The following is a 25,770-nucleotide window of genomic DNA, read 5'->3' as shown; positions in this document are numbered from 1 at the left end:
GACATTACCATGAGCCCTTTGGGTTTGATTCTGATATAAAGTGAGTCGGCAGGAAGGTGCTGCTGTGACTACATGAGTCCGTGTTCATGCAGTGACCGTGGACTAAACGAAGGAAGTGACCTTGGTCAGCTGTTGTGTGTAAAAGCTGAGGTAAAATAAGACGTCTGAAACAATCTCCCAGTTTTTTCATTGACGTATCCGGTAATTATGCATTGCTCGCCTGCAAAAGTTAAGTGCACAATCTTTTCTCCCTGTGCAGCGAATTTAAGATCCTTCTAATGTGAACGAACTTTAAAAAGAAATGTATAAAGTTTGATTCAAACAGGGAGACTCCAGTTGGCTTCTTGTTGAGCATCTATAGGATTCCCACGGTTCACTATCGCTCCAGTCTTGAGTTTTCTTGGTGTCACCTGAACATGAACATGAACTGAACTGAGGTGCAGCAGCATCATCTGCTGGTTCTACTGCAAACACGCAACCACCCAAACACTAGTGAAGGGTCCAACTTTCTACGCCAACCCAGCTCCCACTGTGCATCATGCACAAACTAGAAAGTAGATTTTTGATTTTGATTTAAAATCGTTATTCATTAGTGTCCTCAGTTAAATAAAATGAAAATGATCCTACTTGATGATGCATCCCGTGACCCGGTACAGGACTAAACAGGTATAAGAAATGAATGGATGGATGGATGGATGGATGGATGGATGGATGTATACACAAGTTTCTTTTTTTCACACAGTGCTACCAAAACATTTCAAATAATCTCTGGTGACACATCAAATCAATGCAAACTGGACCCTCCGTGTCTTCTGTGTCTTCTGTCCTCAGGACTGAAGAGAACAGCGAACTAAAGAACCTCCTGCAGCTTTTAGGTTCAGATTTCAGTCTCGTATATAAAAAGAGAGGGAAAGTATTTCATATATAAAATGTGTTTGTGAGGATAAACATCTGGATTTCCCTGACCTTGTCCTCGTGTTTATCAGTATTTGACTGGAGAAGGCTGATGCAACGGAGCTCCAGAGGTGGAAGACAACAGAATGTCAGGTCAGAACTGATCAAACTAGAACTACTAATACTAATACTAATACTAATACTAATGTCATTTAGCAGACGCTTTTATCCAAAGCTAGCATTTGTACGACCTGAAGCGAGCATCTGGGAGATGGTGAAAGCTGCCAAAACCTGCAACATGCACCCAAATGATGCTGAAATGATCTTCACGTGACCCAGAGCTGCAACGGATCACTTGTATGTTCACTTGTTTGGACCGATAAATGTCAAAAACAGCCAAAAACTAAAATACCAGCAGTCACAATTAAAAATGAATACATGTATATCTGACATTATTAATTATGGTTATTAGTTCAATCAATAAATAATTCAAAGATTGTATAAATTGAGTTGAAGTAGTTTTCAACATGAATGTTATTTTGAAAAAGAAGAAACATCACGACATATTTATTTCAAGGGAATATAAAGCCAATTCAGTTACATTAAAAGTATTTTATTTTCTTATTAGAAATATTTAGCCAATTACATCCTGAAACATTTTCTTCTATGAAACCAACAAAAGAAAAACATTAACAGGACGCAACAAAAAACAGAAAAGCAACTATTTCTATTTTTTTTTAATGTGGCAGTATGAAAGGTTTTAACTTTTTTAAATACTTCAAAGTAGTTTCAAAGCATTTTTTTTAATACATATAGCTTTAAACAGGCAGTATAAAATCCAGCCAGCGTAATTCTTTCCCCCGACCGTACAGTCGTCACGTTCATCCTGCAGCTTTACACAAACACTTGGACTCGTGAGAAAGTTTCAACAAAGTAAATGTTCTGCTCGTTAAATAAAAGCTGCAAAACAGAGATCGGAAAGCCGACATGGAAACTTCTTTAAGAGAAACACTTTTATTCTGAAACCGTTTTTACACAATAAAATACAGCACTGTTTCATCATTTGTGTGCGTGTGCGTGTGCATGTGTGTATCAGTAACATGTACAATGTCTCACAGTTTTACTTCATAGAGTAAATACAAACAATAGAGACAAAAATCAAAGCAAATAAGAGCAAGGGTTCAGTACATTCAAGAACACAGCAGGTAACGGCCGGGGTCTGTCTCCGCGCTCCGGCTGTGGTCTTCTCCAGGAGTGACTGACCGGTCTCTCTGGACCAATCAAAACCTCACGCATTCTCTCTGACCAATCAGAGAGCAGCTCTTTCCTCACAGCGGCTCTGTCAGAGCTCGTCCTGCAGAACAAAGAAAACAAAAGAGATGTCCAACCCGGGCTCGGCAGGGTCGCTCTTGTGTGGCTTTCAGGTGAGGGGACAGTTACCTTTTTTGTGCCCTGTAACCGTGGCGACAGCTGCTGTAAACGCTGGCTGATGATGTCGGCGATGGCGTTGGCGTCCCGGCTGTTGATGTGCTCGCCGCCGTGTTCGTACTGTCACAACACGCAGAAATAAAATGATCACATCAGATACTCCCTGCCTCTTTCCCTTCCTCCTGCAGCCGGAGGCTCGTGTTTCCCTCAAAGGGTTGGGAAATATTCAGGCCTCAAAAGATAGAAATCAGCTCTAGAATTAGGGCTGGGCGATATGGACCAAAAGTCATATCTCGATATTTTCTAGCTGAATGGCGATACTCGATATATATCGATATTTTTTCTGTGCCATAATTGGGGTTTCCCCCAAAGCATTATAGCATAGCATCTCTGTTAGCTTCATTTTTTTCTGAGGCAAACCCTTAAAAAAACAGTCAGTTTTAATACAAAGCCTCGTGTCAAATGCAACACAGGTTCCTTTATTAACAGAGGTCTGCACAATATCAAAATGTATAAAACAAATGAAATAAAAATAAACTGCCTGCATATATAGAATAAAAATGCTTCTTGAATAAAATAAAACAAATATCCCTTTCCTGCATAACAATTAAATTAAAATACACTGTGCAATTAATACAATGTAGACAGTAACAGGCAGACTTTTCCACTGAGGTTGACAGTTGTGCAAATAACAAAACATGTGTGCAAATCTCAAATAAAACATTCAAGTCAATTTGTCACAAAATAAGCTATATCAAAATCATAAAAAAAAAATTTTTTTAAATTAAATCGATATAAACGATATTTTCTCATACCATATCGCGTTTGAAAATATATCGATATATATTAAAATCTCGATATATCGCCCAGCCCTATCTAGAATACAACTCGTGTGTTTTTAACAGCTTGTCCCAGCTCGTTTTCCTTGCCAAACGAAAACAATCAGCAAGTTTAGGTCTTTTTCCAGCTAACTGGACCTATTATGACCAAGTGGTCATGTGACCATGTGAGCACTTTAAATCAGAGTTGTTGGTGCTTCTATGGCAACTAATATTAATTTAACTTGCTGAGTCTTCCGCCTTCATCAGAGTCATTCAATTCAAAAAGTTAAATTGGTGACTCTGATGAAGTCATCGCTGAAACCTGTCAGGTATTTAAAAACCTAAATATTCTTGTCCGACAAGAAAGAATCAGCAAGTTAAATTGTAAAGCCATAGACAAAATGAACTTTATCTGTGTGTGTGTGTGTGTGTGTGTGTGTGTGTGTGTGTGTGTGTGTGTGTGTGTGTGTGTGTGTGTGTGTGTGTGTGTGTGTGTGTGTGTGTGTGTGTGTGTGTGTGTGTGTGTGTGTGTGTGTGTGTGTGTGTGTGTGTGTGTGTGTGCTCACCCTCTTCTTTCCCAGGTGTGGGTAAAACTTGACGGTTGGGTAAGCGGTGATGCCCGCTGACTGACAGGTCTGGTAATGAGCCTGACAGTCCACCTTCCCCGCGCGGACTTTCCCTTTCAGCATCTGTCAATCAAGCAGAGAACACTTCCCTTTAGGAGCTTCACGACACGGAGACCAGGTCAGGAAAACATGTTTAAGTTTATGCTTCGCCTTAAGGCCCTGTCACATCTCGACGGTTTAGCTGGTGTATGCTGACGTATGAAAACTTTGCAACCACATAATTTTAAAGGGGACCTATTATGGCATCTAATACCTATTGTAAACAGGCCTTGAATGTCTTAAAAACAAGCTTTTGATTGTTTTTGCTAAATAAATTAGAAATCTAGCCTCTGAGCCATATCTTTATCTTCCAATTCTCTAACCTCATTATCTATGCAGGATTCTGAGTGGGCGGGGCTATGATAATGAGGCTCTGTGCTGATTGGCTGCCTGAATGACGCGATACACCGCTACGAAAAAATGGCAGAAGCTCCGGCCGGTGGAGTTAGTTGTGGGCGTGGTTTCACACATCGGAGGCCAATCGATGTAAATCGCTCCCGTCGTTACGTAACGATGGGAGCAGAATCTCTTGGTACATGCAAATATGTCTCACCAGAAGAACCCGTAAGTACTCAAGACTTCATTAGCGCTGTTAGATTAGACCTTGTTGTTTTCCCTGCATGAGGATGTGTGTTTTACGGCGCTGGGAGTCCCCGGCCGCAGGTGGATGGGGGTGTGGAGAGCTGGGCTGTGGTGCAGGAGCAGCTGCATGCACGTCCGTCCTTTTTCTTTTTTTACTTCGTAAAGAAAAAAACTCCCCTGGTGGGTTGGTGTCCCAGGACCTGCCCCCCCGCACCACTCTGTTAACATCAGACCTGATCAAGCGTACCTTCGGAGGTGAATGATTGGCGGGCCAAGCTCAACGCGCTACCCCGTGTCAGTCAATGTGAAAAGGACAGGCGACGCGCTCGATTCGGGTGTTTAACGGTGTAAAGGGGGCTTATGGTGAGCAGATGTCCACACTGCAAAAACTCAAAATCTTAACAAGACTATTTGTCTTATTTCTAGTTAAAATGTCTCATTTTTAGTCAAAAAATCTCATTACACTTAAAACAAGACTCATCACTGGAAAAAAACAACAATTTTCACCTGTTTCAAGTAGATTTTCACTTGAAATAAGTAGAAAAAAATCTGTCAGTGGAACAAGATTTATCTTCTCATTACAAGCAAAAAAATCTTGTTCCACTGGCAGATTTTTCTACTTATTTCAAGTGAATATTTACTTGAAACAGGTGAAAATTGTCAAATAAGTTATTTTTCTGGTAATGACTCTTGTTTTAAAGGAGCATGAGGCAGGATTTATGAAAAAAATGTGAGGACGATGGACACTCGCTGAAGCCACGAGACTCCTTGGCAGCGATCAGCCATGCTTTCCAGCATTAAATTGATGTTGATACTACGACTTCTGCCATTTCTACTGAGGCTTCGAGTGGTGGGATTTTTTATAGGCAGGTGATCAGGTCTATGTCTATACGCTGTGGATAATTTAGACCATCATTGGACAAAAACTGGGAACGCTGGCAACTCACAAAGCACTTGCCGGTACAAGTCATCTATAGGTTATCCAAACGGTCCACATAAAACGGGACGTGTAGGTCCCAAAACATCTGTAGTTCCACGTGTCCAGTGCAGAAAAAATGTTGAAATGTCGGCATGAGCTGGCTAAAATGTTGAAGGGTTCTTCACAGGCTGAGAAGTTGCCTCAGAATTAAATCTACCTTAAAAAAAAAGGAGGAAGGAAACCATCTCACCCGAGCCAAGACTTCAAACTCTGGAGCAAAGTGTTGACACGGTCCACACCAGGGGGCGTAAAAGTCCACAACCCAGTGGTCGTGACCCGCCAGAAACTGAGATCTGAAGGTCTCTGGAGTCAGATCCACGGACGCTCTGGGTAAAGAACTGCACACACAAAACAGTTAACGCACTCAGTAACTGTCTGCTTCAGGGGAGAGGAAGGGAGGCTAGAGGAAAAGGAAGAAGATGAACAAGAAAGTAGTGAAGGAAAGAAGGATATGAGGACCAAGAGAAGAAGGAACTACTGACAGAATGACAAAGGACATGGAAATATAGCTGACATGAAATAAAAAGCAAGGAAAGAAGGGAAGAAGGGGAAAAAAGAAGGAACGAAAACGAAAACAAGTGAGGAAGGAAGACAAGAAAGAAGAATGAAGCAAAGGAAGAGAGAAGGAAGGAAGACAGGGAAGACCAAAGAAAGAAAGAAAGAAAGAAAGAAAGAAAGAAAAGGATGAAATGGCAGAAAGACGAGAGGAACCAGAAAGAAAGAAAGAAAGAAAGAAAGAAAGAAAGAAAGAAAGAAAGAAAGAAAGAAAGAAAGAAAGAAAGAAAGAAAGAAAGAAAGGATGAAATGGCAGAAGGACGAGAGGAACCAGAAAGAGAGAGTCTGACCTGAGGGCCCAGGCTCTCAGTGAATGAGCGTCTCTGTTCCAACCGTTGTACGACCTGCAGACACAAGGATCCCGTCAACACTGAGCTCTGAACATTTGTGATGACATCAGAGGTCATGTGACCCACCGGGTCGTACCCACAACACGCAGGTAACTGGTTTACGTCAGGTTGTGATCAAGCTACAGACCCGGTGTTCTGCCAATCCTTGCTCCCTGCTGAGAAATGCTACTTTGTGGTTCTGCACATGCGCACAGTCGATTTTCAAAGTTTGCATCATTTCTTGCACGATGTAAAATTGATAATATGGGATGTTGAGTAATTGATCCTTCAAAATACACTACCTATGACATGAATTGCATTACACTTTGTGAACATTATACGATAAAGAGAAAAAAAAACAATTCTATCGCTTTATTTGATATTCATTCAGTCATTGGCCTTTATTTGACCAGACAGGTCATTAAGGACAAGATCTTATTTACAATAATGGCCTGGCAAGCGACAAGGACCACTTGGGGGAAAAGGAAGTGGGCTAGGGAGTAAAACACAGTAAAATTGTAGCTCTACAAAGGTGTAGGTAGCATTTTTTGGCACAGCAGCAGAAATTGGCAGAACACCAGCTGTCATCTTCTTTTACACCAAAGGTCTCATTGTTTCTACACACAGAGAACAGAGATTTCCAGGTGTGGTACTTACGTGAACCGGTCTGGCTGCCGAGGACTGCTGGGGTACATGCGGATTTCAGGGTACGCCCTCACACCCTGACTCTGGCAGAACGGCTGGAAGCGCTGACAGTCCACCGTACCCACCAGGACCTGCCCCGTCAGCAGCTGAGAACGAGGAGGGAGAGGGACTCGGGTTTGACAGCTATCGCAGAATAATGACGCAGATTTCACACTCCCGGGACAGTACGCGTGTATTTGATGAGTGTAATGGGTGTAATACCCGAGCCATTCGCCTCCACTCCGGCTTGAGAGCCTGACACGGACCACACCAGGGGGCGTAGAAATCTACGGCCCAGACCTGCCCCTCAGCTCGACCTGCAACAGACGCACGCAGCCTGTTTACACGCTCACTGCCTTCACACACACACCCCGCTAACAACCTCTGCAGCACAGCAGGAGGGAGAAATCGGAGCCGTTTAATTCTTTCTGCATGTGGAGTTTCTAACTGTTTTTCAGCAGGTAGTTGAAGAGTGCCCTCTGGTGGACAAACAACGCAATAACAGGATGTTTTCCACTTACAGGACTGTCTCAGAAAATTTGAATATTGTGATAAAGTCCTTTATTTTCTGTAATGCAAAAATGTCATACATTCTGGATTTCCCTACAAATCAACTGAAATATTGCAAGCCTTTTATTATTTTAATATTGCTGATCATGGCTAACAGCTTAAAGGGATTGTGACATGAAAAACAAATTTTTCTTGATTTTTTGTGTTTTGTTGGGTGTCTTGACATCAATTACACCCAAAAAACAACGAACTTTTAACATTCAGTGTATTGTGTGCTTTCTGGGATTTTCCGCATAACTGTGCAAAAACGGCGCACCTGGTTTGGTGGCGGATCGTTACGTAACGATCCGCTAAATCACCGCCCCCTCCACCCAGCTCCCTGCCTCCTCTCCTCTCCAGCGCACCATAAAGGCTGATTTATGGTTCCGCGTTACACCGACGCAGAACCTACGGCGTAGGGTTACGCGGCGACGCGCACACTACGCTGAACCCTACGGCGTAGGGCTCTGCGTCGATTTAACGCGGAACCATAAATCAGGCTTAACACGGCCAGAGCCTCTTTTGTTCTAATCACCGGAGGAAAACTGTTAAGAAGACCCGCGGCCACTGACTGGACTTAAGATAAGGGGACACTTTATTTACATGCCTTTATTTTTGTGATTGTTTGCTGTGGACTGTCTGCTTCGCCCTGCTGCTTTTCCGTGCATGCTTCGCCTGTCGCTCCCGGCTTAACTCTCCGCCGCCGCTGTGAGCGTATTGCTCGCGGGGAGCTGCGGTCCCGGTCCTCTGGTCCCGGTTGGACTTCATCTCCGGGCTGTAGTCGCCCTGTCTGGGCTGTGTGTGGGTGTTTGTGGTCGGTGTGCGCGCGTGTGTGTGGAGACGCTGGCAGAAGTGTGTAGCGGTTGGTTGGAGGAGGTTTTGGAGGAGGAGCGGCGCAATGATTGACAGGAAAGGGGGAAAAGGACCCGTTTTTCACGGCGCAAAAAAACACTGTCATAAAAAGGACAGAATGGAGTACTAGAGTGAAGTTTTTCGTGTTACACTCTTTTAGACACATTTAAGGGATGTTGGCCAAGACTTTTAATAGTGTTAAAAGCATGTTAAAAATGATGTCACAATACCTTTAAGAAAACTCAAATATCCTATCTCAAAAAATTTGAATATTCTGGGAATCTTAATCTTAAGCTGTAAACCATAATCAGCAAAAAAAATAATAAAAGGCTTGCAATATTCCAGTTGATTTGTAATGAATCCAGAATGTATGACATTTTTTTTTTTTTTTTTTTTTTTTTTTTTTTTTTTTTTTTTTTTTTTTTTTTTTTTTAAATTGCATTACAGAAAATAAAGAGCTTTATCACAATATTCTAATTTTCTGAGACAGTCCTGTATAGGCCATTATAACACTAATACCAATAAATCATCAAATAGTTAATACTGGTGATAATTTCAGCCCTCCGATAAATCGGTCAGGCTCTCGCGACTATTAAGGCTAACCTTTAAAACACTATTAAAGTATTTCTAGCCAGCTTTCAGCCTCTTTTGTACTAAACTGGATATTTTCAAACCTGTTCCTAATTCTGTATCTGTTCAGCTGCAGGACTGTGAGCGCTTTGGACAACATGAATAAAAATAGCAGCTTTAAAGAGACATTTTTATTCTAAACACCTTCCTTTCACACAGACTCGTCCTGATTATAAAACCGTGTTGGAGTATGAGGGGTGACTTTTTGAGGAAAAATGTGCAGTTTTAGTACAACACCTTGTAAATTGTTAACTTTCATTGCAACTGTGAAGAAATCTTTTGGTCTATTTGTAATAGTCGGGACAGGTTTTACCTTTCACTCTTTCTGCGAAGCTGGAGGGATCAAGGATCTCCACGGATGGACTGACCAGATCCTGCACAAACACAGAGACACATAGAAGCTCCTTTTAAACACTAGCTACTTTCTGGAGTCTAAAATGATTGTGAGCAGTACTCGAGTTGTAAAATAAAATCAGGGGGGATGGTGGATTTTATCATATGGGGACAGATAATTTCTGCTGATTACAAATAATGTAATATATTACAAATAATAGCATTGACCAAAACACCTGCAGAAATAACATAAAAAACACTTTTCTGAACTTATCAATATGATTCTGTCCTTCACAGGATAAGTAAAATGGATCACTGCAAAAACTCAAAATCTTAACAAGAATATTTGTCTTATTTCTAGTTAAAATGTCTCATTTTAGTAAAAAAAAATCTTTACACTTAAAACAAGACTCATCACTGGAAAAAACAACAATTTTCAACAGTTTCAAGTAGATTTTCACTTAAAATAAGTAGAAGAATCTGCATGTGGAACAAGATTTTATTGCTTGTAATGAGAAGATAAATCTTGTCCCACTGGCAGATTTTCCTACTTATTTCAAGTGAAAAATTACTTGAAACAGGTGAAAATTGTCAAATAAGTTATTTTTCTGGTGATGACTCTAAATGTTGAAATAGCAGTAAAACCACATTCATTAATGAAATTACATAAGGGATGGAAATGGGGGATGGCAGTTTTACAGGGGGGATGATTTGGACCGTTTTTATTTCAGGGGGGATACCATCCCCCCTCATCCCCCCTCAACTCCAGTACTGATTGTGAGAGGCCCAGAAAAGATAAAAGAAGTCATAAAAATATATTTCCCGGCTGTTTTGAAACGCTACCTGTATAAACTCCAGGATGCCGTCAGCTGAGTGATGTCCTTCATATTCGTGTAGAGAGGAACCGTTGAAGATGACCGTGGTGGGATACGCCTGAATGTTATACTGAAACACACAAACGGAGAGTGAAGCAGCGCATCACACAGTCTGCAGCAGCTGCCGGCTGACGGAGGGCAGGACGTTACCCTGGAGCAGAGGCCGTGGTGGACGGTGCAGTCCAGGGTACCAAACTTCATCTGTCCTGCCAGCTGGATGGAAGCTTTCCTCAGCTCTGGCAGCAGAGCTCGACACGGAGGACACCACTGCACACCAGAGCAAACACTTCGTTAGGACCTTGATTCTTACCGTTCACACACGGATGAGGCCCTTTATATCACCGACTGAACCCAGAGTGAACTGCAGCCCGTCTCCATGGTAACGTCAGCATTTGGTAACCGGCTGACGGCGCTGTTAAGCCACCTCTCCCATCATCCATCGCTGTCACTTTTTTAATAACGTTTCAGGCGAATGCATTAGTCTTTTTGAAACCTTGCATGATTAGCTCTTCAGAGCAAACGGCTGAATTACCCAGAGCTATAATTCACACTTGCTACGCGTTGCAGAGGCAGACTATCATCCGTCAGCAGGTGGGGATGTGGATGGAGCAAAGGCAGGACAATCATAGACTGCGTTTACATGCAGTCAATAACCCTTTTAAAACCTGAATATTGGCAATAACCCGAATTTGCACGGCCATGTAAACACCAGTAACCCCTTTGAATAACCCGAATATTCGGGTTTTTAAAAACCCGAATATGACCCCTGGGTTACTCCTTTTAAAACCCGAATATTCAGTCATGTAAACACCAAACGGAATATCCCGATCAAACGGAACAGGAATTTGTTTTCTGCGAATGCTCTGTTCGCAAGGAATCCTGGTCTTTTGAGTCCAGGAAGTTCTTAAACACGGAGAAACACAAGACCAGGCCACACTTTTGGAGTGAGGAGGAGACTAATCACTTCATAAATGTAATGAAGGATATGAACATTTTGGCATTTGTAGACGGTAGAAAGTACCGGGATAGCGAGATTTACAAGAAGGTGAGCGAAAAGTTGCGCGAAGCAGCATTTGTTTTGAATTTGGATACAGGAAGAGGAAGCGGAAATTACGTTAATTGCGTCATCACGTTCTCTGTGCGTCGCTGGTTTGATCAGGATATCCCGAATGATTAATTACCATGTATACGGGGATAACCCTGTTTGATCACGCATGTAAACAGAATATTCTGAATGTTTCAGTAACCGGAATATTAGCAATAACCCGAATTTTGACTGCATGGAAACGTAGTCATAGACTGAGTATCCAAAAGGGTTGAAAGTAATACCTGAGAGTTTGGGGGCGTTTTGGGACAAAAGCTAGTAGATATTTTGGAACGAGGACGACATTTCTGGGTTTTCTGTGGCGGGAACAGAGCAGTTGTTTTTCCTGCAGCTGCCAGTGTTTGTGTTGCAGGTGGAGCACCGTCCCCAGCCCTGAACTCAAACAAGGACAGGTCCCGTCATTAGTTTATAACACCTGACGTGGTGTAAATATATATAAACTTTTACCTGTTTGATCAGGAACATGATCATACTGACTAAGAAGATCATCTAACAGGTAAGAGCAGGTGAACCTTGTAAAAGTGTGTGTGTGTGTGTGTGTGTGTGTGTGTGTGTGTGTGTGTGTGTGTGTGTGTGTGTGTGTGTGTGTGTGTGTGTGTGTGTGTGTGTGTGTATGTTCTGTTTACAAACCGGGGCAAAGAAGTCAACCAGCCAGGGCTCCTTTCGGTCCGAGGGAAAGTTGTCCGGCCTCAGAGTGGTCACATGGGCGCGGACGCTGTCCTTTGCGAAGCCCACGATGTTGTACAGCATGTCTTTACCTGCTCAGACGCCCACGGGTGACACGGATGGACAGAGAGGATGAGAAGCAGGGAAGCAAACTCAATCCAAACCAGAGAACTCACCGGACAATCAACGTGACACAGAATTTGGGTTTGAATCTGGGAACTGTCATCGACAACAAACTGAACTTTGAGGCAAACTGTCAAGCTGTGTACAAAAAGGGACGCCTGTTTTGTCTGAGAAAACTGTCTACTTTTAACATTGCCAGGACCATGCTGATCTTGTTTTATCATGCTTTTATAGAATCAGTTTTATATTTCTGTCTTGCTTCATGGTTTGGAAATGTGTCCCTTAAAAACTAAAATTGTTTAAACCAAATCGTGAAATGGTCGAGCAAGCTGATTGGAGAGTCTCAGCTTCAGCCAGAATCCCTGTTTTCTAAACAGTTACAGAGGATAGCTGGCTCGATTTTAATAGACAACTCCCACCCTCTTAAATGTGAGTTTCAGCTGCTCCATCAGTTCAGAGGTTCAGGGTACCTGCTTGCAAAACGAAAGGTTATAAAAACAGTTTTGTACCAGCAGCCATCAGTGCTATTAACAAGTGAGAGAAACTGCAACATAACCTTGTATTTATGTTTTGTATTGTTTCCTTTATCTTGTTTTTATGAAAAGGCACATTTTTTTATCCTTTTGCTTGGTTTGAATATTTTAGTGTTTTTATCTACTGATGTTTTTAACTTATCTTGATTCTTATCTTGGGGCCGTCCTTCTTGTTCTTTGTTCTTTTAGCCAAAGCACTGTTGTCACTTTATATTATCCTGTATGTACGAGAAGGCACTCACTGTGAACCAAATTTACCCAAGGGTACTATAAATAAATCTATCTATCTATCTATCTATCTATCTATCTATCTATCTATCTATCTATCTATTCAAACAATACATCTGATACAGTAATCCCTGGCTATAACGCGGTTCTCCTTTCACGGTCTCGCTGCTTCACGGATTTACATTGTGGACGGTGTTCTTCATTCTGATTGGCTACATAGTCTCCCTGCCTTTTCACTTCTTGCGTCAATAACGTTGGTCGCTTAGCAACAGTGCTGAGAACGGCCAATGAGCTTAAGCAGCAGCTCAAGAACGGGACCGTTTGATGAATCGTTCATTACAGTCTCAAATATAATCGATGGTGGCATGTTGGTTTATAAGAAAGAAAAAAGAACGACAACAACGACCCATAACTATTTTCTTCTCTCGAAAAAACAAACCTGCACCGCGCTTTAGGAGAAAAAGACGCTGCAGAGCGAGTCAGGATGCAGCAGCATCAGAAGAGCAGTGAAATACGCGCCAGTCACAATTTGTCCTACTTATTGTATTTTTTTTTTCATAATCATTTTTAATTTTCTCCCATTCAAATCCAATTAATCGGGTGGGGGGGGGTTGATCTCCGCTATTTGAAGCCTTGTATAATTATTGTAAAAAAAATAAAAGGTTACTACTTCACGGATTTCACTTATCACAGGTTCTTTTTGGAACGTAACCCCCGCATAAAACGGGGGATTACTGTATATCCAAGATACTCTCCGTTTAAAGGAGCATGAGGCAGGATTGAGGCAGGATTTATGAAAAAAATTCCTATACGTTTTAAGTTTTCTAGTAATAATGTCAGGTGAAGCGTTCCAAACCAAAAAGAATGATCCCTCTAGTGTATCTCTCCGTTGCCTTGAACAGGCTGTGCTGCAAAATGTGCTGCAATTGTGACCGGAATTTCCCGCGCTGTCCTGCGGATGTGACGTCACATGACGCTGCATGCGCATTCTCGGCGGCGCACGAGTAAACACGTTTGAGTCATGGAGGCAGCTTCAACTTGAATTGGGACTGAAAACAGATGCTGACATGGCTCATTTCCTACTGACCAGATAAGATAACATTGTAAGTCGTATTTAGAGCTTGATTTGAACGGCTCCCGTGCCGGCTTCGCTGTTGGCTGCAGGAACCCTGACAGTCGTTTTGGCGCTAATGAGTCTCATTTCTTATTCTTGCCTCATGCTCCGTTTAAATACGAAGACGCCCCCTCTACATGAAACCAGCATTTGTCAAAACCTCCAGACACTTCGTGGTAAATTGCACAACTGAGAGCCCTCATGTTTATCTGGTGACTATAAGTAGCTCCTGTAGTTCTGTCATCAAGAAGAAAACCCTACTAGAACCCCCGTGAGAGTGGGACACAGACGGTTCTGAAGGAGCACCGACCGTGATGGATTTCAAAGTCGTGGATTCCCAGTCCTTTGAAGACGGCCACACAAGCTTTATGGATGTAGAGAGACTGGCACAGCTGGGAGTCTGCCGAGCAGTCCACTCTGCCCACCTGGACAGAAACAGTCCGTCAGTCCGGCGTGCCGGCGGTGCGGCGGACAGACACGTGCTGCAGCTGGACACCACGTACCTGTATGTGCTCGTTCCGCAGGAAAGCCTGGAGTTTCTTGTACTCGTTGGGGGCAGGACTTTTGTCCCCAAACGTGAAGCTGACCAGCCAGCGATGGCGAGCCAGTTTGTCCTGTAGACGACCACCGGAGAACAGACCGTTTAAAGATAACTCTGGTTAAACTAGTTAGTGTGTGTAGTTGTGTAGTACAAGTACCTTAAAGCTGTCGGCCGTCAGCAGCTCCAGGTCTGGCAGGTGTTTCATGGCCTGGTTGTAAATCTCTCTGCTGTCCAGAGTCTTCAGCCACTGCAGCACAGGAATACTGAATTAGTACTAATGAATACTGAGTCAGTATTGTAGTACTAATGAATACTGAGTTAGTACTAATGAATACTGAGTTAGTACTGTAGTACTAATGAATACTGTTAGTACTGTAGTACTAATGAATACTGAGTTAGTACTGTAGTACTAATGAATACTGAGTTAGTACTATAGTACTAGGGTTGCAAAATTCCGGGAATTTTCAAAGTTGGAAACTTTCCATGGGAATTAACGGGAATATATGGGAATTAACAGGAATAAATAAGACATTTACAGAATTGAAGGTTGGCCCTTAACAAGGAACTTAAATATAGTTGGGGGAAATATATTGTAGCGTAGTCTTGGCTAAAACAACCAGATTTAATGCAAGTACACTCCTCCATCACATGCACACAGCTTACTGCAGGGCTATTGAGGCCACGCCCCCTACATGCACTGTGCATTCCTCCATCACATGCACAGGTGATTTGTTGAAGCCTGGAGGCCACACATTTGAGCTCAAAGCACAAGACTATTGAAGCCACACATTTGAGCCCACGGACTATATAAAGTCAAGTAAGTTTTGATAATATTATGGGGTAAATATATTTGATCTATAATGGTATTAATGTTTAACTTGCAAATATTAAATAAAAATGTATTAACACGAATAAATATAATAAATAATATAAATATATATATATAAATAAATATATAATATAAATATATAAATATAATAACAAGAATAAAAACTAAAGTTCTACTCAAATAAATCTGTTTTTGTATTATCTTGCATGGATATCTGCTTATGACAAAATAAATATTTACATTTATGTTTGGATATGATACAGTTTGTTTAAATTACCCCCAATTTCCAGTTAATTCCAATAAATTCCCATAAATTCCCAATAATTCCCATGGAAAGTTTCCAATTTGGAATATTTCCAAAATTCCCCAGCTTAACTTCCCATGGAAAGTTTCCGGAAAGTTTCCGGAAATTTACCGGAAATTTTCCACCCCTTTGCAACCCTATATAGTACTAACGGATGGATGGATGGATGGATGGATGGATGGATGGATGGATGGATGGATGGATGGATGGATGGATGGATGGATGGATGGATGGATGGATGGATGGATGAGTACTAATAAACCCTAAGGTAGTATGGTAGTACTACACTAGTACTCACCAGTACACTCTCCTCCCTGGTCAGAGCACTGCCCGGGGGGAACAGAGCCGTGGCTCCACTGGTCACCTGAGGAGACACACGTGTGTCAGGGACATTAACGCACCACAAAACTACAAACACTCACTCAACTAACACAGACATCGATGGCTAAAACTACACCTGATGGAAAGAAACTAAATATCTGCATCCGCCTCATAGGCCGCGTTCAGACTGCAGGCAAATCTGATTCATATCTGATTCCTTCTCCTATCCGATTTTCAGGGCTGACTGTCCTCACTGTTTTTAGCAAGTGTCCAAATCGGATCTGGCTCTGTTCAGACTGGGCCACATTATTGACTGATCTGACGGGTTGCCGTAGCAACGACGTCGGAGCGGAGGCGTCACCCAGCGCGTGTGTTGTGTGACGTCAAGTAATTGCGACGACAAAAACTCCTCTGTCCAAGGACTGCTGTTTTCGGCATCTTCCGACTGCTCCATACCTGTAACGTAGCTCCACAACTGGAAATGGGCGGGTGGTTTGGCGCATGGGTCTGGTCTGGCGTCGCGTAGAGTGACGTCACGGACAGTCAAAACCGATCTGAGTGTTTGGAGCTGTTCAGACTGAGACGCATCTGCCCAAATGCGATATGAAACTACCTCCCGGAGGTGGTTTCGATCTGGTTTGCAAAAATCGGATCTCATGCGGTTTGGGACTGTTCAGACTTCAAAAGAGTCATCCAGTTTCAATCTGGATGGATTAAAAATCGGATATTGGCTGGCAGTCTGAACGCGGCCTAAGCGGGTGATTCGCTGATCATCTTGAACAGAGAGTCGAGTCTCTTCAGCAGTAAAAGACCCCAAACAGACGGTGAGAGTTTTCCATGAGAAACAGGTATTTTGCTGAAGTAGTTACCTGAAAGCTCTCGCAGACCTGCTGCTGCGTGGTGCAGTCCACCCAGCCCACCTTCACCAGGCCGTCCTGCACACACACAAGCACACGTTCACAAACCTCATCAACCACATGAGGTGGCTGTTTGTAGATGTTCGGTTATACGAATGACAGTAACTCCAAAAGCTTAAGTAGAATCCCAAACACTTAGGGCCCGATTTACTAAAGGTTTGCGTGTGTTAAAACGTGTGCAAACGTGACAGCACCCGCAAACCAAAGTGCCAGCTGATCTACTAACAGCGTGCAAAGACGACTGCGTCTCTGAAATGCGCAAAATTGCACACGCAATTCATTTAGTACTTTTGCCCTGATGAATAATCAATATGGGGCGTACCTGCCAGAACGCGCTAAATACTGGGAGGGGAAGATGCAAATTGCTCCATTTACCACGCGCAATGAGATTTACCAAGCCTGAAAGTAATTGCGTGTATTGTGTTTGCGTCTGTATTTAATACGTTCGAAAGGAAGGTGCTAATCTGCTGCTGCCGTTATTGTGGCAAGGAGGCGACATCCAAAATCAAAGAATACGCAGAGAGAGAGTCTTTATTCTGCTGCATGCTATTTTAAAAATGGTTGCACAAGTTTTATTAAAGGCCACTTTTTCTTTAGTTCTTCGCCTTATATCTTTGCCACCTTCTTTTAATGTGCCCCCCTCCACTCGCCCACAAGCAGGCCAAGCCTTTGTGCCAAAACTTTGTATTTTATTGATTATTTATCTTATTGAACGTGAAATCATCCTTCGTAAATTACATTTAATTAAAACCCGTGCTTATTAATCACAACACACAGGTTAAACATCATGACCAAATCTGCTCCGTCCCGCTGTGTCAGGATCAGCGCAGAGACTGCAGCTTCGCCTGAATTATGGTTCTGCGTTAAATCGACGGCGTAGCCGACGCGTAGGGTCGCGGTGCGGTGTGCGTCGCCGCGTAGCCTACGCCGTCGGTTCTGCGTTGGTGTGACGCGGAACCATAAATCAGTCTGTAGTGTGCGCTCTGTGCTGCGCTGTTCTGAACACTTCTCTTCTCTTTCGGATGATGGTCCCGTCTGTCACACATTTACTGTCAGTGTTTGCTATATAATATATAATATTTGCAATATACTGTGGACATCTGAATAAAAACTTAACTCATAAATAGATGAATCAAAGCGCTCTCCAGCTCTGCGTCTGATATAGCTGATGTCTTTTTCTCCTCAGATCATGCCGAGCACCGCAGGGTCACGCAAACCCGACCAATTCAATATTAAAATCAAATTCGGTCCTGTGGCCCGTTTTTCTATTTCGTATTTTTGATCTGTGCCTAAAATTGAAATATGAAAAACCAGACGTTTTTCTGTTTTTTGTGTTACCAACTGCATTTATTCTATCGCAGGTTTTCTCCGATATTGCGTTTCTTTGTTTACATTTCTTTGCTGTAGTTCATGAATGTGTTTATTTGCCTCTTCCACTAATATCTCTAACTCCAACTCGTTCAATTTCATTTTGCGCTTGTGAATTGTGACTGTGCTTTCCATCCAGACTCTCCATGGCGCAAACGTAAGACACGCAACACCTCATTTAAATACTGCTGTTTGCACCTGTTATCAATTGCGCACGCAATCTTAGTTGATCACCCGCAAACCACGCAACAACTGCACGCGCAAACTTTTTCAGTGCACACGCAATTTAGTACTCTTTATTTAGGATCTTAGTAAATCGGGCCCTTAATGGCTAAGGCAACCAAAACTTTCAATTTCCGGTTATATTTAGAAACAAATATTTGTGTTAACTACAGTTAAAAAACAGTTAATTCCTCTTTTAAAGAATGGAGACTGTTGATTTGCAAGCTGTGACAAGTTATTGATCATTTCATTCAAATGATTTATTTAGTGCTAAAAGGTCACTGAATTACACTTCCACAGGACAACAGATCTTTACTCACCTCAAACACACCACATGTGCAAGTATTTATTATTCTTAGGGCCAAATCCACAAAGAATAGATTGCGCCCGCAAATAGCGCTGTGAATTGCGCCGCATTTGCGCCCGCAATTTGCCCTGCTTTAAGGTCCTATTCACAAAAGATTTTGCTCTAATGATATACCGGCGCAAACACGCCCATAAAGTTTAGCAGCTGAGTGCAATTTGCACTTGTCTGAGTGAGCGGACCTGTTTCCAGTGTTCTCCATATTTCAGCACACAGATTGGTCCATAATGAAAACTGCAGAGAGCACAAGCCTCAACTTTCACGTATTTGTACTTCTAGTATTTCGCATGTATGATATGAGCTAATGAAATGTCAAATGTTAAGAGGCTGTGCGCATTTACGCACAAGGCACAGCACCAGTAACTTCATTAACACCGGATCGGGATCAGATCAGGATCTAATGGTAATTCATGTTCTTTGTTTTGCTACACACACCTACAGGTCAGCTGTTAAACACACACATTCTAGATTTATATGTTTATATGGTGGAATTGTTTGTAATAAAGCAGCCCCTTACTGTATGGATGAATCCTGAACTCCGTCCTGTTATTTTTATTTTTAAATCCGAGATAAGTCCACAACCCCACTTGATCTGACTGTCTACAGTCATGTCTGACTGTAGATTTCACCCTTAATATCATTCAGTATCACACAGGCTTGAATGACATTGAGAGAGAGAAACAGAGAGATGGGGAGTGAGGAGTTTGCGCGCAGTTTAATACACGCTTCTGAAAGACGGTATTTGCTCCACTATTTTTTCGTGTGGCAAATAGCGCTGGCCTTTCTGAATTAGGCGCTTTTTGCAATGAGGCTTATTTGCATAGAAAGGGGGCAATTTTGCACAGAATGTATGAATATGACCTAATTTGCATGCATGCAAATGGCACAGGCGCAAAATGCCACTATTTGCTTGGCAGCGCAGTTTGTGGTGCAATTCGCCCTTTGCGGGTGCTTTGTGAATTAGACACTCTCTTTTTGTCTCATTTGCACCGGTTAAGTGGCCACAAAAGCCGCACAATCCTTTTGTGGATTTGGCCCTTAGTGTATTAATTGTGTTTTATTGTGTCCTCACCAACATTCCTGCCAGCTTCTGTCTCGTTTGTGGCTCCAGACAATCTGAGGGAGACAGGCAGATGTGTGTGTTTGTGGGCGGGTCTCACCGCGGGTGCACAGACCCTGGATGTTGCACATTCAGCATGCGTGTGTGTTACCTCCAGTGTCGGAGCAGAAGGTGATCAGCCAGCCGAGACCTGATGAGAAGGCACTTTCTATCTCGCTGAACACGTTACCTACAAAAACAATGAGAAATACCGGTAAATAAAAATAACAATCACGTGTTGTGGAAAAACTTATTAACATCTCTGTATAATATGTTTAAACTACTAGGTGACCATCCGGACTGAAACTGAATGCATCTAGAATCTAAATGACCAAGAATAAAACTTGACAGATGACCAGATTTCAGTAGGTTTAATTAAGCAGTTGCAAGCGGGTCACAACATCTGTTATGCCTCTCCATGCAGGAAAAGACAGAACAAAGGATGCAAAATGATTTTAAACACCAGAAATCATAACTAGTCCTCACGATTCTGATAACAGGTCATCGTAACACCAGAGCTAATCTTTCAGGAACAAGGTATCAGTTTGCACGGTTCGTACCCGGACCAAGGCTACCGGTAGTACTCTCAACAGTGGGTTTAGTTAACCACATGGCCAAGGCTAATATTTCCATCACACCACACCCACAGAATGATGCACGCCCCGTGACCTCCGTGCACTCAGTTATACATGAATGCAAGTTAAACACACATTTCTGGAGAAATAAAATGTTTGTCTTATTGCAACTGTTGATCGTTCAAATGGCAATCCTTGTATGAATGGCATGTTGAGGGGGATATAAAAGGACAGGAGGAAGCTGAACATAAAGAAAAGTCTTCAAATAGCAAAGAACATGTGGAAGCAGACAGGAAGTGGACAGTTAACTCTAATCTCACCTTGCCAGAGCTGAGTGACGGTCGTGGTGATGAACTGCATGGAGAAGTGGACCAGGTTGTCTTTGTTGCGTTCTCCATTAAACTTCTCTGGTTTCTGCAGAAACACACACGGTTACTGATAACTAGTCACAAGAGGATGACACTGAAAATGTCACTTAAGCCATCAGAGGAATCACTTTCAGGAAACTTCCCAGAAAATCTGTAACGTAAAGTCGTCACTTTGGCAAAGAAGAAAGTAAAAATAAAAAGGCCAGTGATGGTTATTGTGCTGTACATTAGATTCAAACTGTATCCATTTACTTTAGCAGTCTGTTTAACGTATTATCCATTTCTTTGCAGGTGTCTATGTTTGTTAACATTTAACTGTTTTCTCTGGAAAAACCAATTATTGCTCAACATTGCTACCCCGCTTGCTCGGTTTCTTCTGCTTTCCTCTTCCCGTTTATCGTTTAGTGGCGTAATACGATTATAAATGTAACAAATGAGTTGAAACACCCCCCAAAATCAATCCAGTCATTGCTTAAACCGTCAGCGGGGGGAAAACGGACCTGCCCGGCTCTGTAAATGTAAAGGCTGGGGTAGCTGTTGATGCCTCTCCTCCTGCAGAGGTGGTTGTTGTCTCCACAATTCACCGCTCCGATCCTGATCACTCCATCCATCTCTTTGGCAAACTCCCTCCACTGTGACACACAGAAGGTGCTGGATTATTTGATGAACCACATTTCTTTGGCAGGACTTCTGCCGCGTTGACGGTTGTTGGAGTGTGCTTAGGACGTGTCTTAGTGGAGTTACCGCTGGAGCCAGCTGGTGACAATGCGAGCATCGTGGGAAGTAGAAGTTGACGAACCAGATTTCTCCAGAGTTTACAGCTGCTTCTGAAAAACGCCAGCAGACACGCCGCCACGTCAGCTCCTTTATTACCGTGCACCTGTCACCCCTCCGGTGTCACACAGTCATATACAGTATGGGTTTCTCTGATGGCTTTTAACAACCAGGAAAACCTGGGTGATGCGGTTCTACCACATTACCCACAGATAGCTGCACAGCCAGCTGAATGTCTGCTCTGCTTCGTGTTCAGGGATATACAGTACAGGACTGTCTCAGAAAATTAGAATATTGTGATAAAGTTCTTTATTTTCTGTAATGCAATTAAAAAAACAAAAATGTCATACATTCTGGATTCATTACAAATCAACTGAAATATAGCAAGCCTTTTATTATTTTAATATTGCTGATTATGGCTTACAGTTCAAGATTAAGATTCCCAGAATATTCTAATTTTTTGAGATAGGATATTTGAGTTTTCTTAAACTGTAAACCATGATCAGCAATATTAAAATAATAAAAGGCTTGCAATATTTCAGTTGATTTGTAATGAATCCAGAATGTATGACATTTTTGTTTTTGTAATTGTATTACAGAAAACCACAATGTTCTAATTTTCTGAGACAGACCTGTATGTTGCCCCACAAAGTTTAAAGATTTTTATGATTTACAGCTCTCTGCAGAAGGCTGCTCATGCTGGAAACCCTTTTATACGGGTATCAGTTTTTACATTTTTGTTGCAATTTGTTACTTTTCTGTTAACTATTTCATCTATGCAACCAGCACAGATCAACAGCAAGTGGTGTTTGGTTCATCTTTATGTAGTTATTTGATTCAATTTAACATAATTCTATTCCTTCATTTCATTCAACAAGCTCTTTCGACAGCAAGAACCAAGCAAAGTATTCTGCAAAATAATGATCTTACCAAAGTCCCCGCTGTCTAATGTGATGATCTCCAGATCATCATCGTAGATACCTGTAAACGGACAGACAGAAACATTAAATACTTTGAACATGAACTTTTTTTTACTGCACAGACAAACTGGTGCCATTTAAAAAAAAAAAAGAAACAATTTATCCCTGCAGTGGGCATGGATTTTTACCAAAGTCATATCTGTAGTAGTTCCAGCTCTCATAGCGTCCTCCCTGCTGCTCGTCTAATCCCTTTTCTCCATACTTGTCGTACTTCTTTCTCAGATCTGCATCTTTCAGAACTTCGTAAGCCCTGTTCACCTTCAAGAACCTGTCATGAGCCGAGGGGTCGCCCTGAAACATCATTCATCTGAGTCAGTTTAACCACGTTTCTGTGGCAGAGGCAGCAAATGCACATTCGTCCTGTCAACATTTCTGGATTGAGCCGTCTCACAGTTACTCACAGGGTTTTTGTCAGGGTGCATGGTGAGCGCAAGCTTCTTAAACCCCTGTCGTATCTCTCTGGTCGTTGCCTCCCGGCTGACCCCCAGGAGGTCATAGTAGTCCGTGCCCTCCGCATGGCAAACCGCCACCAGCAGGGTTAAGAGGAGCAACGTTGGAGGTATGAGGTCAGCTGGCCTCTGGACCCTAAAGGCTGCCAACAACCTCATCACCAGACCCTCCTGCTGCAACCAATTTAACCTGCAACTGCAAAAAAAAACAGGTCCAAAGCTTATTGTTTCATTCTGCAGGTCAACTCTGCTTGGTTTGCTGCTGGTGGACTGCACGGTAAAGAAAAAGTGTTGATAAATGGTCCACCCGTCATTTAGCCATTACTGTTCCCCAGCTGTACTACCTTCAGCATTTATTTCTACAACAGCAAAACAAACAAACTCATAAATGATGTGTTTAGCTTCTTTGTTAATTGTGTGTAAAAGTCCCATCTGTATATTTAGGTTCAAAGCTGGATGAACTCCAAACTGGGTCCGACCATCGCCACCACCGTTAAAACCCACTGCTTTGTCAGTGCGGGTTATCGGCCACCAGTGACAGCAGCACTTTCCCACACAACGCTGTGGTCTCGCTGCTTCCTGTGGAGTTGAGTCAAAACTAAATCTAATTACACTTCAGTGTCTGTGTTTTTCTCTACTAATTCACTTTATTACAGCAAATTATTGGCTACATTTTTTTTTAGGTCTGTAAATATGACATATATGGATATATTCAAAAGGTAATAAAGGAAGTACATTCTGACCAATAATATAATCATGCAACATTTGGTTAAACAAGATTCAAGATTCCTTTATTGACATTCAGCAAAACATCACAGATGAGGTGCAGAAACAGATTAAAACCTTTAAAAAACTATCAATGTTAAATATATTTAAAAAAAACTAACATAGAAAAATAGATATAAGTCAAATGAATTATAAATTGCATGAGAAAAAATATTACATTTTTGATCAACAGCCAATGAATTGGTGAATCTCAAGGTTTAAGGTTTGTTTACACAAAATGGTTTGATGGATAGTCTGAATTCATCCAGAAAGGCACGAATAAATGTCCCCAGTTTACTGTTCTCATCCAATCAGCTGGAACTATGTAGGAAATACAGTTGTTTTTATCGACACCTGAACCAGTCTCTCAGCATCTGCAGTGAACACTTTATTACATGTTCAAAACGAGCAGGTGAATGTAATTACATAACTTTGGTAAGAAGCTATAAGTGTACAACCTACTGCAGTTACATATGTATGACAAGAGGTATATCTACCTGGTAAATAAATGAATAAACAGATAAATGTTGTCGGTTTGGTGTCTTTCTGCAGCGTTTTAAACCCCCACCAGCAGAGCTAAGCGATGCTAACTGCAGCAGCAGCTGGTAACGCTGCAACATAAGACAATGATCTGCTTGGCTCCGCAGAGACATGCAAGTACTTACAGTCTGTAAGTGGAGTTACATCAAATGTCCAGCTAACGCTTGCATGAGTTTCAGTGTGATTAAATCGCCAGCCTTGGTGCCTTTGAGGTGTCTGAACTTGTAAAGTCTGCAGATCCGCATCGGCGTCCGGCTCCCGCCGGCATCAAGCTGGAAACAACACACGCCGCTTCCGCCCAAAGACTTTCACAATAAATGCTTCAAGCCCGTCAACGGCGTGAAAAACAAAGCTCTATGTTTAGGAATGTCCCGATAAAACCCGACTTTACCATCAAACATGCATGTGATTTATGTATTATGGTCAAGGAAGCTAAAGTAGAATGTGCTATGTACGCCTCACTGCGTATTCAGCTTGCAATATGCTTTCATTTTGAAATCCTTTCAGTATTTGTGTTTAAATGTTGATGGTAACTTCATGAAAAGTGAAGTTTTATGACGTCAGTTTTGTTGCATTCGCAGTGACACGTCTGTGTAACTTTTTTGCATATAAGGAAAAAAGATGAACGGGAGTAATAATGGGAGTTATGAATCTGGCTTATCTTGCTGCCCCAGTCCCTAGTCTCTTATTGTGTTCATGTTGGCCATATTGCCCAACAAACAATATGGCCATAAATTAGCCATAGGATTGGTAGGAGGTGATGGTAGGAGCAGAAAATTAAAATCTAAGGTCATTGTGGAGGCAGGTTATCTTCAGTTTTACAGTAGTAACTTGTGTGTTGTCTCACCAAAATGTTGGAGCATATGTTGTTGTTTTTTTCCTCTCTAATAACCAACATACAAAACATACATAACCCCCCCCCCCCCACCCCCTCCCCAAGGTCCTCAGCAAAAGTACTCGACAGAAAATATGTGAATACATAAAATAACTAATAACAATAATCAAAAGTAAAGAATAAAAGAAAATAAAGAAAATAAAAGGACTTAACTCAAGGGAAAAAAAGAACTGTCATCTAAATCTTTTATTCATGAGAATCATTGGGCAGATTGTCCATAAAATGTAAGAATAGTGACCACATGTCATTAAATTCTTCAACTTTACCTCTTAGAATGACATCTCTTTTAACCACTGGGTGGAATTAGGACTCTGAACATCCTTCCACTTCAAGGCTATTACTCTTTTGACTTGTAACAAACAAAAATCTATGAGTTTTCTTTTTTCTTTTTCTTTTGCCCCAAAGTCTTCAGGGTATATATGTAATAGACATAATCAAGGTTCAACAGGAATTGTACACTCTGTTAATCTTGAAATCAGGCAAAGGGTATCTTTCCAAAATTCCTGGAGTTTCT

At 42.0% G+C, this 25,770-nt stretch overlaps 1 protein-coding gene across 1 annotated transcript; it reads right to left on the bottom strand.

Moving 5' to 3' along the window:
• Positions 1–1,889: 1,889 nt before the first annotated feature.
• Positions 1,890–24,622, bottom strand: dnajc10 (DnaJ (Hsp40) homolog, subfamily C, member 10). Its single transcript, XM_061723270.1, has 25 exons — positions 24,487–24,622; positions 23,009–23,252; positions 22,736–22,898; positions 22,558–22,608; positions 21,598–21,680; positions 21,354–21,485; positions 20,806–20,899; positions 20,023–20,100; positions 19,884–19,927; positions 16,810–16,875; positions 15,918–15,983; positions 14,644–14,733; positions 14,449–14,559; positions 14,256–14,370; positions 11,912–12,039; positions 10,327–10,443; positions 10,145–10,246; positions 9,282–9,342; positions 7,160–7,254; positions 6,911–7,044; positions 6,215–6,268; positions 5,560–5,707; positions 3,710–3,832; positions 2,335–2,442; positions 1,890–2,248 (listed from the first exon to the last, which is right to left on the bottom strand). Exons 2-25 carry the CDS (start codon positions 23,213–23,215, stop codon positions 2,237–2,239), a joined length of 2,382 nt encoding a protein of 793 aa, XP_061579254.1. The 5' UTR covers positions 23,216–23,252; positions 24,487–24,622; the 3' UTR covers positions 1,890–2,236.
• Between the last annotated feature and the right edge of the window lie 1,148 nt (positions 24,623–25,770).

This window comes from Cololabis saira, chromosome 6, assembly GCF_033807715.1.
Source record: "Cololabis saira isolate AMF1-May2022 chromosome 6, fColSai1.1, whole genome shotgun sequence".
NCBI lineage: Eukaryota > Metazoa > Chordata > Actinopteri > Beloniformes > Belonidae > Cololabis > Cololabis saira.
Note: the sequence above shows the minus strand (reverse complement) of the source record. Positions and strands in the feature narration are given on the sequence as shown.